At 43.3% G+C, this 22,829-nt stretch overlaps 2 protein-coding genes across 2 annotated transcripts in view; both read right to left on the bottom strand.

Annotated features, from left to right (window-relative positions):
- The window catches only part of SLC5A10 (solute carrier family 5 member 10), an 82,538-nt gene extending 74,297 nt beyond the window's left edge, over window positions 1-8,241 (bottom strand). The window contains exons 1-5 of the mRNA XM_073361791.1: window positions 8,111-8,241; window positions 6,126-6,197; window positions 3,512-3,616; window positions 2,808-2,867; window positions 1,800-1,904 (exon numbers count right to left, since the gene is read on the bottom strand). Coding sequence (XP_073217892.1) covers window positions 1,800-1,904; window positions 2,808-2,867; window positions 3,512-3,616; window positions 6,126-6,197; window positions 8,111-8,224 — 456 coding nt within the window. The 5' untranslated portion in view covers window positions 8,225-8,241. The remainder of the gene's footprint in view (window positions 1-1,799; window positions 1,905-2,807; window positions 2,868-3,511; window positions 3,617-6,125; window positions 6,198-8,110) is intronic.
- Window positions 8,242-12,782: 4,541 nt separating this feature from the next.
- The window catches only part of PRPSAP2 (phosphoribosyl pyrophosphate synthetase associated protein 2), a 33,722-nt gene continuing 23,675 nt past the window's right edge, over window positions 12,783-22,829 (bottom strand). The window contains exons 9-12 of the mRNA XM_073361794.1: window positions 22,544-22,692; window positions 16,478-16,548; window positions 14,110-14,256; window positions 12,783-13,460 (exon numbers count right to left, since the gene is read on the bottom strand). Coding sequence (XP_073217895.1) covers window positions 13,302-13,460; window positions 14,110-14,256; window positions 16,478-16,548; window positions 22,544-22,692 — 526 coding nt within the window. The 3' untranslated portion in view covers window positions 12,783-13,301. The remainder of the gene's footprint in view (window positions 13,461-14,109; window positions 14,257-16,477; window positions 16,549-22,543; window positions 22,693-22,829) is intronic.

Genomic DNA, 22,829 nt, shown 5'->3' on the forward strand with positions numbered 1-22,829 from the left:
GTGGGAATCAGACACTTCCTGCAGGTGTTAGGACCCTCCAGTGGAATGCAATAAAGCTCCCTCTCCCTGCAACTCAATTTTATGGGAGGATTCCAAAACCCCAGGGCAAGGATCTTGTTCTTAATTAAACTCTACAGGTCTTTAGATTAATTCCCACTGAGCCCTGTTGGTTTCTTCCCTACTACATTTGACATTCACAGCTACATTTTTCCACCAGACGAGCAGGAAGCATCGCTGCTTGAGAAGTGACAGGCAAGGGAGAGGGGGATTCAGTTCCCCAGTCCCATTTCCCTCTTTGCTGAGGCTGCCAAGAATGGGCAAGTTAGCGCTGAGCATGTTGTGGGTTCGGCATCGTGATCTCTATCCGTCAGTCTCTCCACAGCATCACAAATGTGCCTCTCATTTGGAAGACAAAGTGTCCTAGTTATTAGCACTTAGCGTCTTCTAAGGGCTGGTCATCACTACAGGGCTAGGTCAAAGTATGACGCGAGTGTTGCCCCAACCCAAACTCTGTCCACACACAAAAATCTCTAGCTCGTGTTAAGTGGTGCTTTGAGCTCAAGCTAGCTGGCCCATGAAGATGGATTGAAGCTCAGAGTGCATCTGACTCAAGATTAGTGGTCCCCAAACTGCGGTACGTGTCCCGCTGGGGGCACGTGAGACATCTCTGGGAGGTACGCGGGAGGAATTGTGTAATGGTGGATTTATTATTTTATTTATTGTATTTTCATAATAGGCGACTCAAGACGATGCTTTACAATTCTGTGGGAATTGGTTATATAAAATACGGTAGTTAATTTACTTCAGGATGTACCAATGAGAACACAGAGACACGCAGACGCTGACATATGGAGCCCTCCCATCCAATCACCGTATAGCGCGGGTTCAGGGGCCCAGCACCCGTCCAATCTGAGCTCAGAACTTAGGGGGTGGGATTCGATAATATATACAGCACACTGTCACTATATCCGTACGCACCTAACAGTGAAATATGGACCGATGGCTCAAGACAGGAAGCATGAAGAAGAACATACAACGTGTCAGTGATGAGAGGGGTAGGGGTACGGGGCCGCTGGTGGATTTGGAAGGCAGGACGCAACAAGAAACATTTGGGAACCTCTGCTCCAGAGCTAGCGATGCGGTGGGGACACAGCACCTTGAGGTAGAACTCCTCAGCCGCTAAGCCAATCATTCTGCTCATCCCATCGCCCAGAGTAGCCAGAGGAGCGTGGTGCCAGGCTGGTTACTCCCATTCCCGCTGGGCTCGCTCCAGTGCAGTAACTCGAGTGGAGCGCTTCAGTGTAGCCACTCGCTTAGTGACGAGAGCAGCTCTCCCAGCAGTTAACGTGTCTCTCCGAGATGCAGTAGTTAAGTCCACAAAAGAATTCTTCCATCAACCTAGCGCTGTCTACATCAGCTGGGTCGACTTAACTTTTTAGTGTAGACCTGGCCTAATCGTTGGTGTACAGACAACCCCCCACTGGCTCCCAACTCTTCTAACTCCTGCGTGTTCAGCTCTGCGTCCTCCATGACCTCCAACAGCTGCTTTTATAGCGTCCCCTGGGCTCCCTCCCAGAGCCTTGCTCTCCCTCAGAGGCCTGAGTACAGAGTTAACTCTCTACTGGCTGGAAATCAAATCCCTAAACACCATCAAAGCAGCCAAACCCCTCCTGGACAGGTTTGACTGTTTGCATGGCTTTTGCCCAGGTGTTCAGTGGACAGAGAGCGCCAGACAGATGCCTTCTAGGACACCCAGTGTTTCAGAGCCTTCAGTGCAATACAGAGTCCTGGCTACTCACCGATATTTTGGTGAAGATGGAGAGCAGGAGTGACAGGACTGAGAGGTACATCCGGATTCTCTCCCCTCCAAACCGTCTCTGGAGATACTCCGGCATGGTGACAATCTGAGAGGTAGAGATGAGGTATGACCCAGGGTCACTGCATGGCATGGCAGCCCCCTGCCAAAGCCAGCTGCAGCCCAAGTCAGAATGAGGAAACACCAGCATGGCTAATGGGAGCTCTGTGCCTGAGGGACCGAGTGACACCTCCCCTTGCCGAACGGAGCCCAGGAATGGCTGCACTCCCTCTTAACCCAGAGCGGGACGGGGAAGGGGGCTTTGTGGGGAGCCTCGCAGCCTCAGGCAAACATAGCTTTCACCTCCACAAAGGACACATGCCACCCAGCATGCAGGCACACGCTGTACTCCAAAGGACACCAGCAGGCAGGTGATGGGGCTAGGAGTGGGGCTTGGTGCCAGGCAGGGAGGGAGATAGCTAGGACCAAGCCCTCTGGCTTCTCGTAGGGCCCTACACAAAGCCAGTCTGTCTAGGGTCTTATACCCCTTGCCAAAGCTATAAAAGCCCCTCAGCCTGTAAGATCCTGAAATGAACCAATGAGTCTAGGAACTGAGCTCGGCTTACAAGTGGGAGGCCTGATTTCACTGCAGGCACCACTACAGAGTCATTGTTAGTATCATTATAATCAGAAATAGGAGCATGGCTAATAACGCCACCTCAGTGAGGAATCAGCGTTTGCAACCAAGGAACCATGCCACATGTGCGCACGCACATACCCCACTGCTCTCTGCTGGGTGGAATCAGAACCGCCCAGGTGTGTGTCATGGACCCCATCCTGCAGGCTGGTGGGGTCTATTTCACACAGGGTTGGGCAAAGACAGCAGAGTTCACCCAGGGTTAGGGTTTCCGCAGATCCTGCCCTGAGTCGCAGCCAGTCAGTGACAGTATCTGGTAATGGCTATGGAAGTGGGGCTGTCCGGCTGTGTCTGGTAGACTCCGACGGTACTTACCCCCGAGGAGATGTAGACCGGTACAAACACCCAGGCCAACGCCAGCAGGACATAGGTAGCCTACGGAGAAGCAGGGGCACAGCACAGTCTGATAAATCACTGTTCTGTCCGCAGCAGGGCCTCCAGCTTAATATTAGCAATGTCACTGGGTCCCATGCAGGAGGCCCAAGCTGGGCCCAGCCCTGCCCTGAGATGCACACTCTGATCTCCATGGGCTCTGTGGAGCATGGGTGTGTCTGAGGGTGGGATACAGAACTCCCCTATGGACACTCCCCATCTCAGCACTTAGCACCTGGCATTGCCGACTCCCCAGATGACCAGAGATTTCATTTTAACGCCTTACGTTAATGCAGAGCCCAACCCCCTTCTGGAGAAATGCTTGGAAAACCAGGGAGCCTGTTTCTGGTCTATCAATTTGCCATAACAGCCGCGGTCGGGACATCTGCAGGGGTTGGACTTGGGATCTCTGAATCTGGAAGCATGAGCTCCTAGGGGATGAACTAAAGCACCAAGTACATCTGCAGGCTCCTGAACATCTATATGTGGCCCCGCCTATAACGGGATACAGAGAGCTTAGCATGGCTTACACATATTTCCCCGTCAGCCCTAATGGGGTTATGTCCATGCCCCATTAGCTGGGTAAGGCTTTGTCTGTCCCTGCTGACTCCAGTGACTGATTAGCTTAATAAGGCAAAGTGACTCACATTCCATTCAAAGCCAGCAACTGCAATTCCCCCAGCAGCTCCAGTCCCAGCCAGTCCAATAAAGAGCCCTGATCCTTCACTGCTGGCAAAGAGGGAGGCTCCAATCTGCAGGCCAAAAGCGAGGAGGCGCCATGAGCAGGCACAGCTTAGCTAGGCAACAACATCTTTGCTACGTATCCCATAGGGCTAGCCTGCTTGCTTGCTTATATATCTTCCCTTATGGGCTTGATTGTTTGTTTTAATAGATTTATGGATTTGGGCTACAGCATTTTTGGCCATACCGCAAGGACCCTACAGGCCACATCCTGTATGTTGAGCTAAAGCAAGTTAGCATACATGTGTTCGCGGCCTTTAGCCTAGGAAAGTGAGGATGAGTTAAAGCAAGTTAGACTTTTGGCATAGATAGATGGCTACCTAAGTTATGGCCTCTTTAAGCTCAGCAAGTACACCACAAAGAACGTGGAAATAACCGGTTAGGTCAGAAATGAGAGATGTGAGGATGAGCTAATGGTCATTAATAGGTATGAACATGCCAGCCTAGAGTGTAAGCATACCCCGATATTTTGTGGGTGAGGAGATTAAGTTTGGACACGGAAGGTGGGCACATAGTGGTCAGGCTCAATAACACAAGCAAACCATCATGTTAATTAGTTGATTAGTTTTAGCTTCTATAGTCTTTCAGCTCTCTAGCTTCTCCTTAGTTCTGCACCTCCCAATCAAGAATTGAGGAACTTGGACCATCAGACTCTCTTGGCATGCCAAAGGCGAGGCTGATCCTTCGTCTCTTACCACCAGGTTACCAAGGAAGGGTGAGTGTTAATCTAGGAAGTTTTATGGTGTATAATACCACATGTATCTCTAGGACAATATTATTTCCTTTGTCATTCTGATTGATTACTTTTCCATTTGATTATTATTCCATTTATCTCCAGAAAAATCTGCAAGGCTGAATTTGGTTCTCAGCTGAGTCATACATCCATGATTCTGGGACAAGAACCTTATTATCTTCTGATCAGATCAATAGGTGAGCCTGTAACCCATATTACATAAACAAGAATATGAATCCCCTAAAAATCAGGCAACAGCAAGTACCTGCTTTTTGAAGCAGAACAGAGTGGCTCCATCTATGCTGCCAAAGGAACCCGTGTTAGCTGAACAGGTTTCAAACGGGGTTCACCTGGATGGCAAAGAGCAGGCTGCAGCGCCCAGCAGACTGCAAGGAGCCAGCTTGGCCACGAGGCGTCTCCACGTAAGCTGGAGGGGCTGATCCACCAGCTAAAGAAGACAAAGCCGTGCTCCAAACAAGGGCACCATTCCAGCTCCTTTGCTCAGGGCTTTGCTCTATTGCCTTAGAAGCAAGGATCCAAAACAACACACAGCCACTCAAGCAATCTCATTGCCCCTCAGGGTCTCATCTAGCCCTTGTGTCCAGATCTTCCCTTCCTCAGAGCCCAGACAGCTCCTAGGAGCATCTGCTCCTCTGCCTAAGAGCCAGGAAAACTTGTATGATTTCCTGTAGTCAGCAGGCCTGGGATGTGCAATTACAGCTTCCAGTTTTAAAGGGCCCATGGGCTAGAAGAGGCGCCCTGGGATGTGCTCACTCACAAGGCTGCTAACCAAATTTCTTGTTGTTGGGAGGCATTTGGGAGCCCAGGGCTTTCTTTTCCTCATGCAAACACTTGTCAGAGAATCACATGTCGTTGTATTTGCCACAGTGCAGAAATGCCATTACTGGGCAATGCTGCCCAGACCTGAGCCGTAAGGAAGGGGAACGGGGAAGGGGATCAGCTAACCTGCACTTCTAGACAAGAACGAACTGCGGAATGAATATATTGGTTGTAACAAATCTGGGGCCACCTATGACTTTGCGGGAGTCACCACACTGCTGTCATAACCAGGCACGGCTGCTTGGAAATAGCAGGGACAGAATTCAGATCCTGCTGCTCCAAATGGCCCTACCCAAGCTTAGACTGGGCTATGGGGAAATCTCATAGGAGACCATGGGGCTTGGATCCCCCCAAGCCATCCGAGCAGTGGTAGGTTAAGCATAGATCCCATTGATCTGGGGTCTGAGTCCTGGTTGGCAGGACCCAACAGATCACAGATCTTCAGAGGGGCAGCAGCAAAGAGGGACCCCACCACTGGAGAAATGAGACGTAGCTCCAAGTCAGGCAGGGGCGGGCTGATGCTGGCTGCCTCCTGGGTGGGAATCCAGTGTGTTCCTGTGTTATGCATCATGGGGCATGATCTGAGATGCCTGGTGATTCATCGCAAGGTGTTTGAACTGAGTGTATTACAAGAGATACCCCATGTGGCAAGCCAGGTACTGAGGCCGCTACACCCAGCAGAAGATTGCAACTCCCTGACATATGAAGAGTGATGATATTAGCTCCATCTCCCTGGGCACTGGAGGTGTTGGTGGGTTGATACAGCATGGGCCACCACTGCTCCAGAGACCCCGCTTCCCTCCTTTTCATAGGGGCAATGGCTCTGCAACAGACCTCCAAGAGTGAGACCCGACTGCTGGGAACTGTCCTGCATAAAGGGACAGAAGAGAAGCTAGAGCAAGGGGGAGAGAGAGAGAGAGAGAGAGAGAGAGATGGCATCTACTTACAGGCCACCACGCCATGCTCCTGCCAGCAAGGAAGTAGCCACTGAGCGTGTTTCTATTCACCCTGCATGAGGACTGAGAAGAAAAGGAGATCAGCATGGAAAGAAAGCAGCCCTGCTCTCGTAAACCCATCCTGGAGAGCAACCAAGGGGCAGGAGCCTTTGGATGGCTAGCAAGAGCCATGTGACGGAGGGATGATTATAACACCACCACCTAGCTCTTATCTAGAGCTATTGATAAGTACATTGCAAAGAGCTTTACACACAAGGGCAGCAGCATTATCCCTATTTTACAGATGGGAAAACTGAGGAAAAACGCTAGAGCAAGCTCTGGAACCCAGGTCTCCTGAGTCCAAGTCGAGTGCACGAGCTACTAGGCCATATGATTATATGACAGCTGTGGCAGCTCCTTGAGCAGGATAGAGCCAATCAGGCAAGAGTGGCCATGGAATCATAGAGGACTGTCATATTCAGCCTCAGTGCTGAGCAGAAAGACTTGGCCTGGATGTACCACCATCCTACCATGGATGTACTCAGCCCTGCTCACATCCAACGGCTGGAGGCCAACAGAGGCTGAGAACCTTGCCTGGGCAGAGGTTTGATTCAACACCCCGGAAAGTCAACAGGAGTCCTCCTATGGACTGAAACGGATGTTAGAGCAGGCCCCTAATACTACCACAACTAACAGAGCTTCTCCTTTAGCTCAAGTGGGAGAGGGGTGTGCTTTCAGGAGCCATAGATCCTCCTACTGAGGGCGTGTGTGTGTGTGTGTGGCAACTAACAGAGCTTCTCCTTTAGCTCAAGTGGGAGAGGGGTGTGCTTTCAGGAGCCATAGATCCTCCTACTGAGGGCGTGTGTGTGTGTGTGTGGATTGACTAACAAACATATCAGACCCCAGACAGGTAGAACAGGCTGTTCAATTTGTTCCCATACAGGAGACACTGTTCTGCTCTAACTTGGCCTCACCTCGTGTCTCGCTGAACAGTTAGCATCATAAAAATAGAAACAATTATTTCCCGTTAAGGATTATGTAGGGGCGGTAAAAACATTTGCAAATGCATCTGTGTCTGTTAAAGTAGGATCTATTGGACAGACTCCCTCTGGCCACACCTGCCATGTGTCCTGGCCTTCTTAAGACTCAGCCATGCAAGGCGCTGAGTACTCTGGCCCCAGTCCTGCAAAACACTTAAACACATGCTTCACTTTAAACACACAAGTCCAGTGAACATCTTTCAGACAGCATTTCTCAATGAGCGCAATTAGAAATAAAGCTTCTTTTTCACATGTTCTGAAAGCTGCAAGATTCAAATTCTAGTTGGACTGACTCAGCCCTTTCTATGCAGATAAACTGAGCTTTCTGCAGTTTGCTGGGGTCTCTCAGAGAAGATTGGAGAAACCAAGACATTTTTAGTAAGAGTAGCTTTCCCTGGGCCAAAATTTCCTCTCTCCACCCTGTTGTGCTGCAGGATAAGTAGGAGCAGGCTGATTATCAAGGTGCTCAGCCACCCCTGAAAGTCATTTGGAGCTGAAGGTGCTCAGCCCCTCTGATAATCAAGCTGCCCCTCTCTGCGATCCACCGGAGTGGTCTGGGGCCCAATCCGGCAGCCCCTACTCACATAAGGAGCCCTTTTTCATTGTTTGAGGACTACTAAGTTGCAGGATCAGGAGTGTAGACCCTTATCTTGCAATCCAAGCCAGGCAGGTAGACCCAATTACAGGATCAGGGCCTTAGTTTGCAAAGCACTTTGGGAACCTTTGGGATGGAGTGAGTGGAACCTAAGTGTCCACAGCACCTCACAGGCTCAAGTCCAGAAAGGCACGTTGCTAAGGTGCAATAGCAAAATAAAGCAATTAACTAATGAGGATTTCAAAAACAAGGTTCCCGATCCTTTCAGATGGCACCTGAGAAACCTGTCCTGAGAGAGAAGACAGAAATTGCAAAGATTTAAGTACATAACAGGAAAATTAATTAAACAAAAACCCTCTTACCCATATCCCCACAGCCACGTTCAAGGCAAAATAAGCCACGATGACAATAACGTCAGCAACATTGAACGGCTGCAGAGGGGTAACTGATCCAGCGGTGGAATTGTCGCCCATCATCCCGCCGCTCCCTGCCCAGCCCCAGAGAAAGCAGCAGAGTGTCAGAGAGACAATCACTGACTCAGTAACTGATTGGCTGCTTGTGGGAATTGATCATTAAACAAGCCGGAGCTGGGATTTTTGCTTTGCGAAGTAGTTTGTGTGGACAGACGGGTTGTCAAAGTACAGACTGGCTTCTGCCTCCCTCCCCCTTTTTGCTAACATATGGCTCCTCACAGCTCCAGGAAGCCAAAGCCAAGTCCAGGGAGTTAGGCAGTTGTTGAGCTGTGAACATGATTTCTGGCTATCTGCAATCAACAGAACGTAAACTGGCTCCACTTATGTCCACTTGAATTGCGATGCCCTGAGAGCGATAATCTTGGAGGCATGTTCCTCAGGTATTTAACCATGGGCTTTACTTTGCTGTTTCTCAAGGCAGAGCAAGATTTAGTCATTCTCTCCTTCTTCACGGTTTCCAAGGGGAGGAGGAAAGCTTATGTGAAAGAACAAAGGAGGTATTACAAGCAGCAATGACCTTATCTAAACGTGCCCTACTTTAGCTTTAGATCACTGGATCTGACATTGTGGTCCCGTTGACATACAGAATGAAACATTCTGGGCTGCTATGGGGAGCCGTAGGTCTCTGAGAGCATCTCACACAAAGTGATCCACAGAACAATAAAGTTTGAAACACAAAGTAGATAGAAAGGTTCCTGGCCAGAAGAGCAATGGCACTGGAACAACCAACCATCAAGGGTTTTGTCGAAGACTCATTTTTCAATGGGAACATTTCTGCTGATGAGCTAATCCCCTCCAGGGTATGATTGTGGGAGAATAAGTGTGCTAAGGCCAACATTTTCAAATTTCGGTGCCAACAGCTAAGCCTCTAAATAAATAGGCTGAATGTTATGGAGGTGGAGAACCTCTAGTTTGAAAACTTTGCTCTGTGTTCTGGGACCACACATTTCCCTCCAGCATTACATTCCGTGATTGTAAGATTTACCATGGGAGTAATTTTGATATCACAAAGGGCTAAAAGGTGAAACCAGCAGCAGCTGCAAAGACAACTTCTCTTCGCTCACAACACCCTGGCAATTGGCCATGGTAGGAAAGCAATACCACACATATTTCATGTGTGTCATAATTTCACTTGAAGATAATAAGGCCCTGAAGTCAAACTCTGTGGATTCCTTTGTCATAAAAGAGGGACAGCCAAAACAAAGCCAAGGGACCAGACACCCTAACAGATTCCTGAAGTCCAGTCTCCAGCCATCTTCAATTCTACTACAGAGCTGCAGCTTGAAGACACTATAAATGCCAGACACACACACACACCACTCCGTCTCCATTCTGCTCAGAGAGCTGATCAACTAGATTTCTGTGCCTCTTCTCCACTCCAGCTACTTTCCCCCAAGAGGATGGGGCTCCAAATACCAGTTGCTGTATTAAAAGGACCAGTCTTTCCATTTGATTCACCTTGAGCCTCATAAATGCATACAGTATTTTTCACTTCCTCCCCTGAACTGTTGACTACCACATTGCTGTGCACAGGAATTACTCATATAGGTGACTATAGTTTAGTGCTGAGGAATGCCCATAGATAGGGCTGCAAGATTATTAAGAGAAATGCTTGCTTTCCTAAATGTGTAATAACACTTATTAATCAAACTGTTTTATGCTTTGAATGCTTAGCCAACCTACTCCGTTTTATTTAAGATAGTGCTATACATTATAATCACATATTTTAGGGTTTAATTAATAAAATGTAGAGCAGTTACTCATCTGAACAGATTATCAACCTGTCTTTCCAACATTTTGACATAGTCACTGAAGTCCCTAGGGTATTTGTGTCTCACTTCTGTAAATGTTTGTGTACGTGCTCTTCCTGTTGGACTAAATTTTAACAGGCCATACCCTTGCTGGCCAATTACTATATAACCTGCATTAATACACTTGGAGCCCATGTAAGTGTTACTATGTCAACTTGGTGTAACTAGTAACACCGCTAAATTGCTTAATAATCTATTTTTGTTAAAGTATAACCCAGGTACAATGCTGTATTTTGACATCTGCCAAATATTTCTGGACAGGAAATACAGAAGGTAACAACCTTATGAAAGATAACCTCACAGGGTTATCACTGATTGCAGTAATATTTGACACAAAGGGATTTCCAAGTTTAAAAGCAAATAGAATTTGGCTTTATATTGCATCTCATCTACTCAATATACCTTACAAGGCAAATGGTGATGGACTGACTGCTTGCAAATACAGAATTCTGACCTCAGCAAAGGCTCATTCATGCCCTTTGATGTTAGGAACGCATCTCTCTCTTTGCTGGAGTGAAACAGTGACAGCAAAGATGATCTTTCACTTCTCTCTGGCGTTGCCAAAGATTGTTTGCAGCCATTTGCAAGGCATAATAAATTAGAGATTGACCTGCAACAAAACCCCAGATTCCAAACTCATTCTTCTCTTACTGGTCAAAACAAGTCCCTAGATGCAAAAACAACTAACTTGGGAGCTCAAAATCCAGATCCAAATCCAAAATTTACCACCGCAGGTAAATCTATTATAGGAGGGCTGGTAGCACCACCTATTAGGATTGCCTGACACTTCCCATTATAAATCCCTATTTTTGGTTGGTTGGAAAGATTAGATTTTTATCACTAAATGTTGATAAATGTCAAGTTCACTGTAAACACACAAACCAATGAAAAAATCTCTTCTTAGATAACCATCATAATTAATAGACAGGCAAAGAAAGAAAAATGATGCCTGAGAACTTATTAGTGAGTTTAAGGATAGTTACTTTGTATATTTTGATGTGATGTTGACAATTTGTGTTTTAACAGTTCTAAAGCTTGAACTTTTTGAATCTCAATGTCTACTGTCATTATTGTCTGACCCCAGTGGTCTGATCTCCCCATAATTTCCCACAACTGCGAAAACTCAGATCAATAAAATTAGGAAAAAATGCTTTAAAATAAACAGGTATCTGTGGACATTATAAAACAATAAAAACTAAATTCTGATACTAATAATTTGGGCTGAAATTTTCCATGACTGTTTTTTGTAAGTTTCAGCCATAGCAGTTCAGCTGTTTGAGAACAAGGCTAGGGATGTTTATATTTTGCCCATGGTAAAAAATTCTTGAGAACTTTTCTTTCAAATGTTCTAGCATTCCTGTGCTTTGGAGCAGGGGCCTGAAGTTCGGTAAGGAGTGGCCTTTATGTCAGGGATGTGCCTTTTCCATCCCCATGAAAACCCACCTAAATTTGGCCAAGTTATAAGCTTTTTTAAAAAAAAATGCAGTTTGTACATACTCAGTAGAGACTTTAACAAGTCTCTGAAGATTGTCCTCACTGAGCATGTTCAAGCCTCTTACAGCGCCTGCGTGGGACAGGACTGAGCATGCTCCATCCCTTGGGGAAAAAAGACAGTATGTGATCATGTAATTAGTGACTATTATAATGCTCACCCACAAGGGGGCTTAATTAAGATTGCACAGGCAACCTTCATTCTGGCATTTCCTAATTTTTGAATACTTACCTTTCTAACTTGAATTATCTTGCAATGTAGTTTATTCCTGTGTAACTACAGACAAGAGTTTGAGCTGGGAACACATATCCAAAACTGGATCAAGTTTTCAAAGAGGTTATGGTCTTAATTCCCTCCTTGCCAGAACCAGTGGGGTCCTTTAAGCTCCATGACTCTCATACATTGTCTAAACTGACTGTGTATAAACTCGCCACTATCTTCCCTCCAGAGTATGCCAAACTTGCTCAAGGCTCCTGGTACCAGCACAATTCAAGGGCTTGGTGATTTAAGCAGTGGTAGAGGCCTGTGTTTCTATTCCATAACATAAATGGTCTGAAACCTAAGATTGAACCCAGTGCTGTTGCTTTGCGTGCCTGTCTCTGGTCCAACCCTCCTAGCACACTTGCAGGCTGGAAAAAACCCAAGGAAGCACTATTTTATTGCTTTTGACACGACTCATCCCTAATGAAGCAGAACAATATTTATTTGCCATTGCCTGTAAACAGCATTCAAAAAGCATACTCAGCAAATGAATGGCTCCAGACTGATCTAACGAAGCATGTGTGAAAAACACACATGTGGGTAATGGATGTTAAGGAAGGCCAAGCCTTCCAAGTTACAAACAGTTTGGTCAACAGCAAGACACGGAGCAGAAATTGATACCATGATAGTGAATAATAAATAATGTAAAAAATTATGATAGATGAGCCCTGTCTACTTGTCTGTAAAGTGCCTCGCACACCTCTGTTGCCAAATAAAACTACATACTATTGTTTGTCTATACAATTAGTGAAGTACGGCAGTTCAACCAAAAAGTGGTAAAATATTTGTTTCCTTCCTCCCCACCCCCTTTGTTCTTTTACAGTAAAGCAGCAACAATATAAAGCCAATTACCTTCCCTAACGTGTATGCTCGCTCAGCTTATATTAGTAAGGAAAATGTACCAAACCTTACAACTTTGTTCAACATCACACCTCCCGCAAATGGCAATTTTTGATAGGGCCACATTCTAAAATGCAAGTAACTTCTGAATAAACATTTTTTAAAAAGCTCACACAAAACAAATCTTTATTCTTTGTTGCAGAAAATAAATACAGGTGCATATTTCATATGCTTTTCTATAAAAGCACTTCTACAAAATGTCACTTAACTGCATACAACAGTACAACCTTTTTGGCTTTTAAAATGCAAATATTATACAGTCACTTCATTTTATCAACTTTTTAAAGCACTTGTAGCAAGCAGCTTTGGGGAAGGAATGTTTAGTTTATGAGCTAAATTCTTGCTTCAAGTGTTTGTTTTCCACACATAGTGCAACTAACCTAAAAGCAACTAGAACAACTTTTTTTTTTCTTTTTGGAAAACTTTTGGGTCTTTTTCAAAAACTGCAAAGAAAAATAGCTCTTGAAATCTGGTCTACCTTCAAATTTAAACCGAGAAAAACAACAAAACAGAAATGACTCAATTGAAATATTAAGGTAAGCATGATGCTTCACAGCTTGTTTTCTATACAATTCCAGTTTGGCCCTTGGTATTTCTTTAGAATAAAAAGAAAAGATTAATCATCTAGTCCTATATTTCTGAAAAGGTAAGACATGGACTCCCCGTTATGGATTCTGCGAATGGCTTCGGAGAGGATCATACTGATATCCACTGTCTTAATTTTGGGACACTGGAGTTTTTGTATTTCATGTGGAATCGTGTTGGTTACAACAACCTAGAGAGAGAAAAAGAGAGAAACTGTCACAGTACAAATGATTTTTCCCTGATCTTTTCCCTTCAGTTTCTGATCTGCACCCTATCACATCAGCGTCTGAAAAGGCAAGTTCTTCCCTCCAGATCCCGAGAAAGTTAAATGGTTGATGCACAGCAGGATCTCCTTTTGTGACTGTTTATGGACAGGATCATAGCCTTGTGAAAGGTTATTCATTGTGTTGGATGCCTACCTACTCACCTATCTATGAATGCTAAAGAAACAGTCCTTCCTTGCCTTTATCCTGTCAAACACACACAAGGGGATGCACTCACTACTCTTCACTTAAGGAGAATCTCCATATGTTGACAATCCTTTACTTAGGGTCTTATTATTATGCTGCACCCATCACTAAAGTATTCATGAAGACTTTAAAAAATTGAATAATTATATGTTAAAACCTTAATCTGTACTGAAAAGTGAAGCCAGGAACAAACAGCCACAGTATTGTTCCTGAAATTTGTAATTGATATTGTAATTAGTAAAAATCAATATTAAATATTTTAGGAGCCAAGCCAGTGGGGATTTTAAAGCTGGCTGAATTTTCTGAAAAGTTTTCATCATTTTGGTTTGCTTCTGAACTTTGAAGCTAGCCCATCCTGCCCACACTTACTTCATCAATAGCAGACTCTTCTATCAACCTGGGAGCATCTGAAGACAGCAGGCCGTGGGTCGCCATTACAAAAATCTTGTATGCTCCCCTTTCCTTGAGCGTCTCTGCTGCAGCGAGGAAGCTGTCAACATCATCTATAATGTCATCCTGTCAAAATAGGACCAGGCCAATGAAGACTCCACACTTCCTCAAACAGGCCATGCAACAGAGGCAGACAGATCTAGTGTAATTCTACTGGTGTCAAGGAAGTAGATTTCTCTAGTCTACATACAAACCATATTATTAATTTACTGATAGTAACCCTTACTATCCTATTTGGGGGCTCAAGGAACAGAGTGTGGGAGAGGAGAATTGCCATGGCTCTAAATATGACACCAAAGACTCCCCTATAGAAAAAGTTACTCCAAACATTAAGATCTCAAATTAATAACGTTTTATATTAAAACCCCAAAGAATAATGCAATTTCTCAAGCGTCCTTTAAGACAACATCAGCCTTTATGTCATTGGCACGTCTAGATCTGCAGTGTTAACATTCATGAAACTTTGTTTCTCTGAAATGATGCAACAGAGTCCAGCTACCAGGCTTTCACCTTACGAAAACTCTCTTGGACAGAGTTTCAGGCGACCCATTCAGTAGACACTATCAGGGCCAGATCCTGCTTTTCTGTGTCTATCATTGTGTATTTTGGAAAATTAATTGCAGTATTCTTCACTAAAGCACAAGAGGATTTTTAAAACCTATACAGCAAGATTCAGTCATGTAACCAGGAGGGTGCATGAGGGAAGAAACCAAGCATTTAATAAAATCCCAGAATGTATTTACTAATAAAACAGTAATAAATATTCCCATAGGACAGTTAAAAACCTGGAATAATTTTTTATTTTTGAACTTTGAAATTCAACAAGGGATAAAACATTTGATTTTAAAAAGATGTGGAAAGACTTCAGTTAAAAGACAAAATGGCCATTAATTCAAGATGATGTACAGGGACCCCAAAATTTACAGTCATTATGAAAAGCTTTTCCAAATCACCTCAATCATTACCCAAAGTTTAGTTAATATGGCAAAGAAACTGGTCCATCCTTTCTTCCATTTTATTCTGACACATGCTCTTTAGTCCTTTAACATCTTGAATGCAGCCCTGTTAACATCTATTAGCTGTGGAAGATCATTTCTAACCAGCCCTTTTTTCTTCACTCTGCCTTCCCCAACACACTGACATCCTCCTTGCTTTTAATACAGGAGCAATGCCCTAAGAGTGTATTAAAGTACAAGGATTGGATTAACGGGTCAGTTTCAGAAGTTCCACCAGAAGTTTTCATCAGTAAATTACACTGGAAGAGAGAGTTGGCACCATCATCAAGAACTAAAACAGCACTTAAGTATTTTATTAAAAAATAAAAAGATTTCAGAGAGATAGAAGGGAGTGATCCATTTTACTTTTAAACTCCCTCAAATGTCAACCTGTGTGTAATTGTTATTAAAAATTCTCTTGGTCATTTAAATTATGAAAGTGGAAAGAAAATTGAAATTAATGGCCTTAAATGCAATTTTTCCATTAAGACTGAGCAGCTTGCCATTTTGCTCAGCTGATGAGCCACTACACACAATTACACCAATATTCTGAGCACAAGCTTCAGAGAAATCCAATGTATTTTAGCAACATCTTCTACTCAATTATCTTCAAGTTCTTTACTAACCTTAATTAACCTCTCTATTCATGTAAAGTAAGCTGCTAAACTCATTTTATTGAAGGGGCACAGAAATATTAAGTCCATAATCAAGGAGATTTATACTGCAATTTCGGATGCTCTCAGTTAATAGAGCCTGTCAAGGATATTAGGAAACCTCAGAGTCAACCTAAATGTCTTCCTTATGCGCTTAGAATGTTCGTGTAGTGAGCAAACATCCAAACAATTCATGTTTTTGCACTAGTTAAAAGTTTTAAATGCCAAATGCCAACAGCTCAGCATTTAATAATGACCCTTCAACTAGACACTGGCAAGATTTGTGGAAGGCCATTTCAAGCTTATTAAAAAGAGAGAGAACTAGAGTGTGATGGGATTTTTAAAAAAATAACCAAACAAGTTGTTTTCAAAGATTTCACTTATATTTGGAAATCAGGAAATTAATTTTTGAGATTGAAAACCAAGATAGGATCTTCCACTGAATTCTTGCCCTGTGTATCCTTAATTTAAGACTAGAGTGACCCCAAGCTCTCTTACATGTCAGGAGTTTGACAATTTTAGCTTAGATACAATAGGAAAACCTTCAAAATTAGCCCTACTTTAAAGGATACCCACAAATATACACACACATTCCGAAATTCAAAGCTATCAGAGTTTTGATCCAAAATATCCACTCACCACAATGATGGCTATTCTTCCTCCTACATCTCCAACAACTGTGATGGGTGGTTTTTCCTTTGGAATCAGCACTGATTAAAGGATAAAAAAAGAAGAAAAATTGCACATGCTAAAATGAATGAGGAAATTCTTGCTTTGCACTAGACATCGTTTCTCATTTTTTCCATAGATAAAAGCAAAGCAGCAACTGTCTCCACCATCATTGCTCTGCTTCCTTGGGCAGCAGAGTCTCACGCCCAGAGCACTGAGTCTTTCCACATAGGATATTAACTATAAATATTTAGGCCTCGATTCTGCAAGTTACTCTGTATGAGTAAACACCTGCACAGAATCCCTTTGAAATCAGTGGGGTTCCAGATGGGCACAGTGATCCACCCATAAAATAACTTGCAGGACTGGTGCCTTAAAGGCACATGTTTGCTGTCTGCTAACTCAAGCCATTAAGTCTTGTATGCAGTGCAATTTGTACAGTAAAATTTAAGAATGACATTCAGTTCCTAGGGAGGAACTGGGATTTCTGGGCTCAACAATGGTGTAAAATGCGTATGAAAAAACGGTTACTTTCCTGCACAGTAACTGTTGTTCTCTGAGATGCGTTGGCCACATAATCATTCCACTGTAGGTGCGTGCGTGCCCAATACACTGGAATCAGAGACTTTTGCCAGCAGTATCACTAGGTAGTGCCTGCGTCCCCGCTGTCCTCTTGCTCAGAGCCGAAGGGGACATGGCTGCCACCTCCCTTTCCATTCCTTCGTATCCCCATCCAATACCCAAAGCAGCGGGGAACGTGGGATGGCCATGGAATGTATATGTGCATGACATCTCAAAGAACAACAGTTACTGTACAGATAAGTAACTTTTTTCTCCTTAGAGTGATTGTGCATATATTCATTCCAATGTAGGTCACTCATAAACTGTTCTCGTAGAGGAAGTGCGACTTCAGATTACTTGAAGAGACTGCAGCACTGACTGGCTGAAATTCACACTGTCCCAGGAACCCTGAGTGAGAGCATGGTGTTTGGAAAAGTTATGTACTCATGTATATGTAGCAGCCTTGCAAATGTCCACTATTGGTATGTTACTCAGGAAGGCTGATGAAGTGGAACAAGCCCTAGTTCAAAGGGCCATTATTCTCAGAGGAGACACAACCTTTACTAGATCATAGCAAAGCTTGATACAGTCAGACATCCAGTGAGATATATGATAAGATTAAAGGGCAGCCAGTTACAGCCTATCAGAAAAGGCTACAAAGAGTCTTGGAGATGACTTAAAAGACTGTTCAGGCTATATAAAAGGATAGAACCCTTTGAACATCCAAAATATGAAGCCTCTCCTCAGCTTTGCTACAGTGAGGCTTTGGAAAACATACTGGAAGAAGAATAGGTTTGTTGAGGTGGAGTGCAAATTCTACCTTAGGCATAAACTTACAGTGTGGCCTAAGAGAAACCTTGTCTTTGTGAAAGAAGGGTCCTGCTAACACCACCTGAACCTCTGACGTGCTTCTCACAGACACAATCGCTATCAAAAACACGGTATTGACTGATGGCAATTACAAGGAATTTGTTGCTAGAGGTTTGAAGAGGGAACCCATTAAACAGGACAAAACTAAATTCAGGTCCCATGAGTATATGTGTAAACGAGGCCTTTTAAAACCCTAGACACAAAGGATGCGAAAAAACCAAAACTCATCTACTGGAAGTTGTATCAGGAGATGGAGCCCAGATACACCCTTATAAAACAGATGGAGAGATCGGAAGATTTCAAATGTCCCTTTTAGCTCCATGATCACCCTCAGAATTAGGAGGATGGAGGAAACATATATGAGAAGACCTGACCAAAGGAGAAGGAAGGTGTCTGTCAAAGAACCTGGACTGTGACCTCTTCTTGAGCAAAACTTCCTGCATTTGTTGTTCAGGGTGGTTGCAAAGACAGTGCTAGCGTCAGTGCTTCCAACCACACCCTGACTCGGCAGCAGAGAATTTGTTTTTATGAGAAAAGAAGTGCAGCCTATCAGCCTCGGAAGGCTTTGAGCATGTCGAGGAGGCCATAGGCAAGGAAGAAGATCTCACACAAAGACTGCTTTGGAGCAGAGGCTGCTGAAGGGGCAATCCCTGGGAAGCAATTCTCTGCTCTCTTGTGGTCAGGGTCAGGCTCTAAAGAGGGATGCATTGCCTGTTCCATAAGAGGAACCATAAGGTGGAAATCCCCTTCTCAGTCCTCCTGGGGAATGAGGTACAGATAGGACATTTGTCCCTCATGTACCACTCACCTAAATGAATTAAACAACTTTTGTGCCTATCTGTGACAGGGATAACAGACCTGCACATGGCACACTGCTGTGGAGAAATCACCTGGATTTAAACCAAAATAACCCCTGAAAGACTATAAACTAACTAATTGAACTAACTACACATACAGGAGAAAAACGTGTCTAAGGTGGATAACCACAGGTCAAGAGCAACGGGGGAGCTCCAACGCTCATCACAAGCGATAAGAAGGAACTGAGAGGGAGGTGGTGGACACATCCCTTTTATGCCCTCAGCTCTGAGCATAAGGACAGCAGGGGCACATGCACCACTTAGGAGTACCGCTGGCAAAAATCTCCAACTCAAGTGCAGTACTAAAGTGGACTGTATATGTGCGCAATCACTCCAAGGAGAACTTTATCAACCCGCACCACCCCACACACACACACAAAATCAATACAATATGAGATGTTAAGACATTTTACTTGTTTCCTTCCAATGAACTGCTAACAGAAAAGTCCCCATCTAACGACCAAGTATGCATGAAGCATGCGTTCATTAATAAAGCACAAGACTATTTGTTAGGACTCCATACCTAGTCATTGTTTGTACAGTGTAAATGTAAAGTGACCTGCAAACGCTTTCCCTTCTGGATTCTCTCACAAAGACTTGCAAGGCACCTTGGAAAAGTCTCTGCCTCAGTTTCCCTATCTGTAAAATTGAGTTAATTAAGCCTCCCAACATCCAGTGTTTTAATGTCTATAAAATGTTGTAAGAGCCTCAAATGAAAGAGGCTGAAGTAGTACAAAGCATCATAAAGCAATATTTCCACACAGCATCACTTGCCCTTTTCTTTAGCTGCTTGGTTCAGTTGAAATGTTAGCACCTTTGCATTCTCTTCAAAGTTCTTTTCTGGATGTCTGACAAGGTGTAAAGAGGGCTATATTTCTGATACAGGCACCTAATGCTAATGCATACTGACAGATCTCCAACTTCTAAATGGCCATCAATCCTATGCTGTGGTGAGCAGCATTTCTGGAAGCAATGACCCTGACAAGAAAAGCAAGTGCCACCTTCAGAAGAGTGGGCTCAGTGTGGCAAGAGCCAAGAGCCCTGCGGTGACTGAAAACCATGCTAACTTTTAAAGCTGGCAGTTTTAAATAAGGCTGCTGCTTTGCCTTAATTTATACCACTCGCCCTATTGCAAAGCAGCATGGTATGTTCTTATGACAATTACCCATCCTTCACACAGGGATCACAAGAATTGGGAAGACTACAAGAAGGAATTGCTACATTTGAGACAGAACAAACTGATATATAAAGGACAAACAGATGTATAAATAAAAGCTTTCAACAATTACAGGATCATACAGTCAAACGTACTCTAATCATATCTGGGATCTTTACTTTTGCCATTTTCTGCTCTGTACATTTATATTTCCCTAAAACTTTTAAATCTCACTGACAGCAGTGACACCTGTTGGTGAATAAGTTTACAGTCTATCCTTTTGCTAAATCATTCTCAGGTCCAACAACTAGCTGACATTAAAGGTTGTTAAGGAATAAAATTTATCCCACAAAAGCAAGAAAATTCAAAGTTTTTTAAAAAACTGACATCCTTCATCTACTCAGTGCATTTTCATTTTTATTTCCCACAATTACAAAGGGAAGGGGAAAACACAAGCTAAAATAAAAATACAAATGTTAAAGTTAAACCTTATCACAGTGCTGGTTATATTTGTTGTAATTTTGAAGATAATAATTGCTACTCCATAGTTAAAGTTCCATTCTGAGATTAGTTTAAAATGGAACATACGTTTCTGTTTTTCCTCTATATGAGGTGGCCTTTCAGTGTGAAATTTTCAATGTTAAAAAGCAAAAGGGCATAAATACTGTCATTTTTATCCACAGATGTATTTCAGACCAACTTCAATCTTACTTTTTTGACAACTGGTATATTTTTTTTTAAAATTGGTCTATCTACACAAAATTAAGAGAAGAATATTTACTAGATCTGTTACGTAAGATTTTTTGCTTTTGTTTTTTTAATACATTTTTAGCACTAAGGTCATTTTTTTGCCACTGTTCATCGTAACAGAAAGCTTATACACAGTAGGTGACCAATTGACAAAGTCTTCAGCATACACAAAATCCTCTGCACAGATAAAAATCTTTTTTTATCAGAAGCTATAATTTTTCTATCAGTTTTTAAGTGCCAAGAAAGCATAGCTGTTAATGGAGAAAGTTGTATGCAATGTTGTAGCCATGTCAGTTGCAGGATATTAGAGACAAGGTGTGTGAGGTAACATCTTTTATTGGACCAAATTCTGTTCGGGAGAGAGACAAGCTTTCGAGCTTACACAGAGGTCTTCTTCAGGCCTGAAGCTCGAAAGCTTGTCTCTCTCACCAACAGAAGTTGGTCCAATGAAAAATATTACCTCAACCACCTTGTCCCTCTAATGGATAACGTTGTCATTAACCACTGCTCTAGTACGTTTCCAGGAACACCACACCCTGGAGGTCCACTAGCAACACCTTTCTCACAATCTTGCCCCTCCACCCCAACTAAAACATTAAAAAGCCTAGGAAATTAATACACAAAAAATGTTGTGGAACTGTTACAGTTGCTACACACACCATATGACAAAACTACTTCAGCAAAGAAATGAAAAGTTAAGCCACACCACTTTACAGTACATGCCTTCTACTCTTCAATCCACAGGGATGCACCTAACCACTACCACAGCTACCATACACACAACCATAACTGTACCCCAATATGGACGGCAGCCTTTATCACACACCTCATTTATTAAACTGCTACTCTAACAAATATCCACAACTGGTAAGTACTGGGAAGAGTTACTTTAGCAGAAAGGTGTGTGCAGAAAGAAGAGCTGAAGCGCAGAATTACGGATGTGGTCTGGGGTGTTCTCTTGCTTTTGTGGTTTTGAGTCTAATGCATGGTGTATATGTAGAAACCCTACCTGTTACACACAATTTTTATATGAAATTAGCTTATAAACAACAATATGGAGCACTCCTTGGGATTAATTCTTTTCAGCCAGCAATCTTTTTAGCCAGGAAAATATCCATCTCAGCTGTTTAGTTTTCTCTGCACTGTGTGGCAGTTAACAGATACTCTTCTCACCATGAAAAATTTCATTTAATTATATTTGACTCTTACATAGCATTTTAATGAAACGAATCATGAGTGGAACCTGAAGTAAATCACTTGCCCCAGATCATACAGCAGGTCAGTGGCAGACAGGAATAGAATCCAGGTTTCCTGACTCAGAGTTCAATGCTCTATCTGCTGGACGATGCTACTTTCCTAAATTGATGTATTTACCTCAAGTGGAGAAGGGAAGGGAGAAGAGTTTTTTTGGGGGGAGGTTTATATACTGTTAACACAAATGAAATATTTAAATAAATCAAACCTAAACAGCCTTACAGTAATGTGTAAGATATGAGGTAATGAAATGATGAGGCAGAGGAACTCACTTGTCTATTTACCCAGGTCAGTGCAGGTATTGCAAACTCATACAGGACACACAGTCAGACCTAAAGAAGAGCTCTGTGTAAGATCGAAAGCTTGTCTCTCTCAACAACAGAAGTTGGTCCAATAAAAGATACCTTACCCGCCTTGTCACTCAGCCACACAGTTTTGCACTGCTGCAAATCATAGGCACCATAGGAAAAAAGGTATCTGTAGTAATTCTTTGCTAGTGTATTTCTGACAGCCACCCCTTTTTAACATCCTCAAATGGGTTAGAAAAATCCAAAATATAAGCAGTTACACACACACAAACTTACTTACTGGGTATCTCCAAACTGGGATGAATAGCAGCTACACTTTTGGCTGTAGGAGGTGAATGTCGACCATCCACCAGGTCAGATTCAGCATCTTGAGCTTCCCCATGAATCACAGCAATTCCTAGCCTCAAGCGCTCAGCGAATGACTGTGCCCTGCAGGAAAGAATACATTAAAGTTAAAATAACCCAAACACTCAACACAAGCCTATTTTTAACTTCTGAAATAGAGGAAAAATTGAATGATTCCTACAACTGAGGAAAAGAAAGCAGGGACTACTTCTAGAAGACAC

The sequence above is a fragment of the Lepidochelys kempii genome, chromosome 10 (assembly GCF_965140265.1).
Source record: "Lepidochelys kempii isolate rLepKem1 chromosome 10, rLepKem1.hap2, whole genome shotgun sequence".
Classification (NCBI taxonomy): Eukaryota; Metazoa; Chordata; order Testudines; family Cheloniidae; genus Lepidochelys; species Lepidochelys kempii.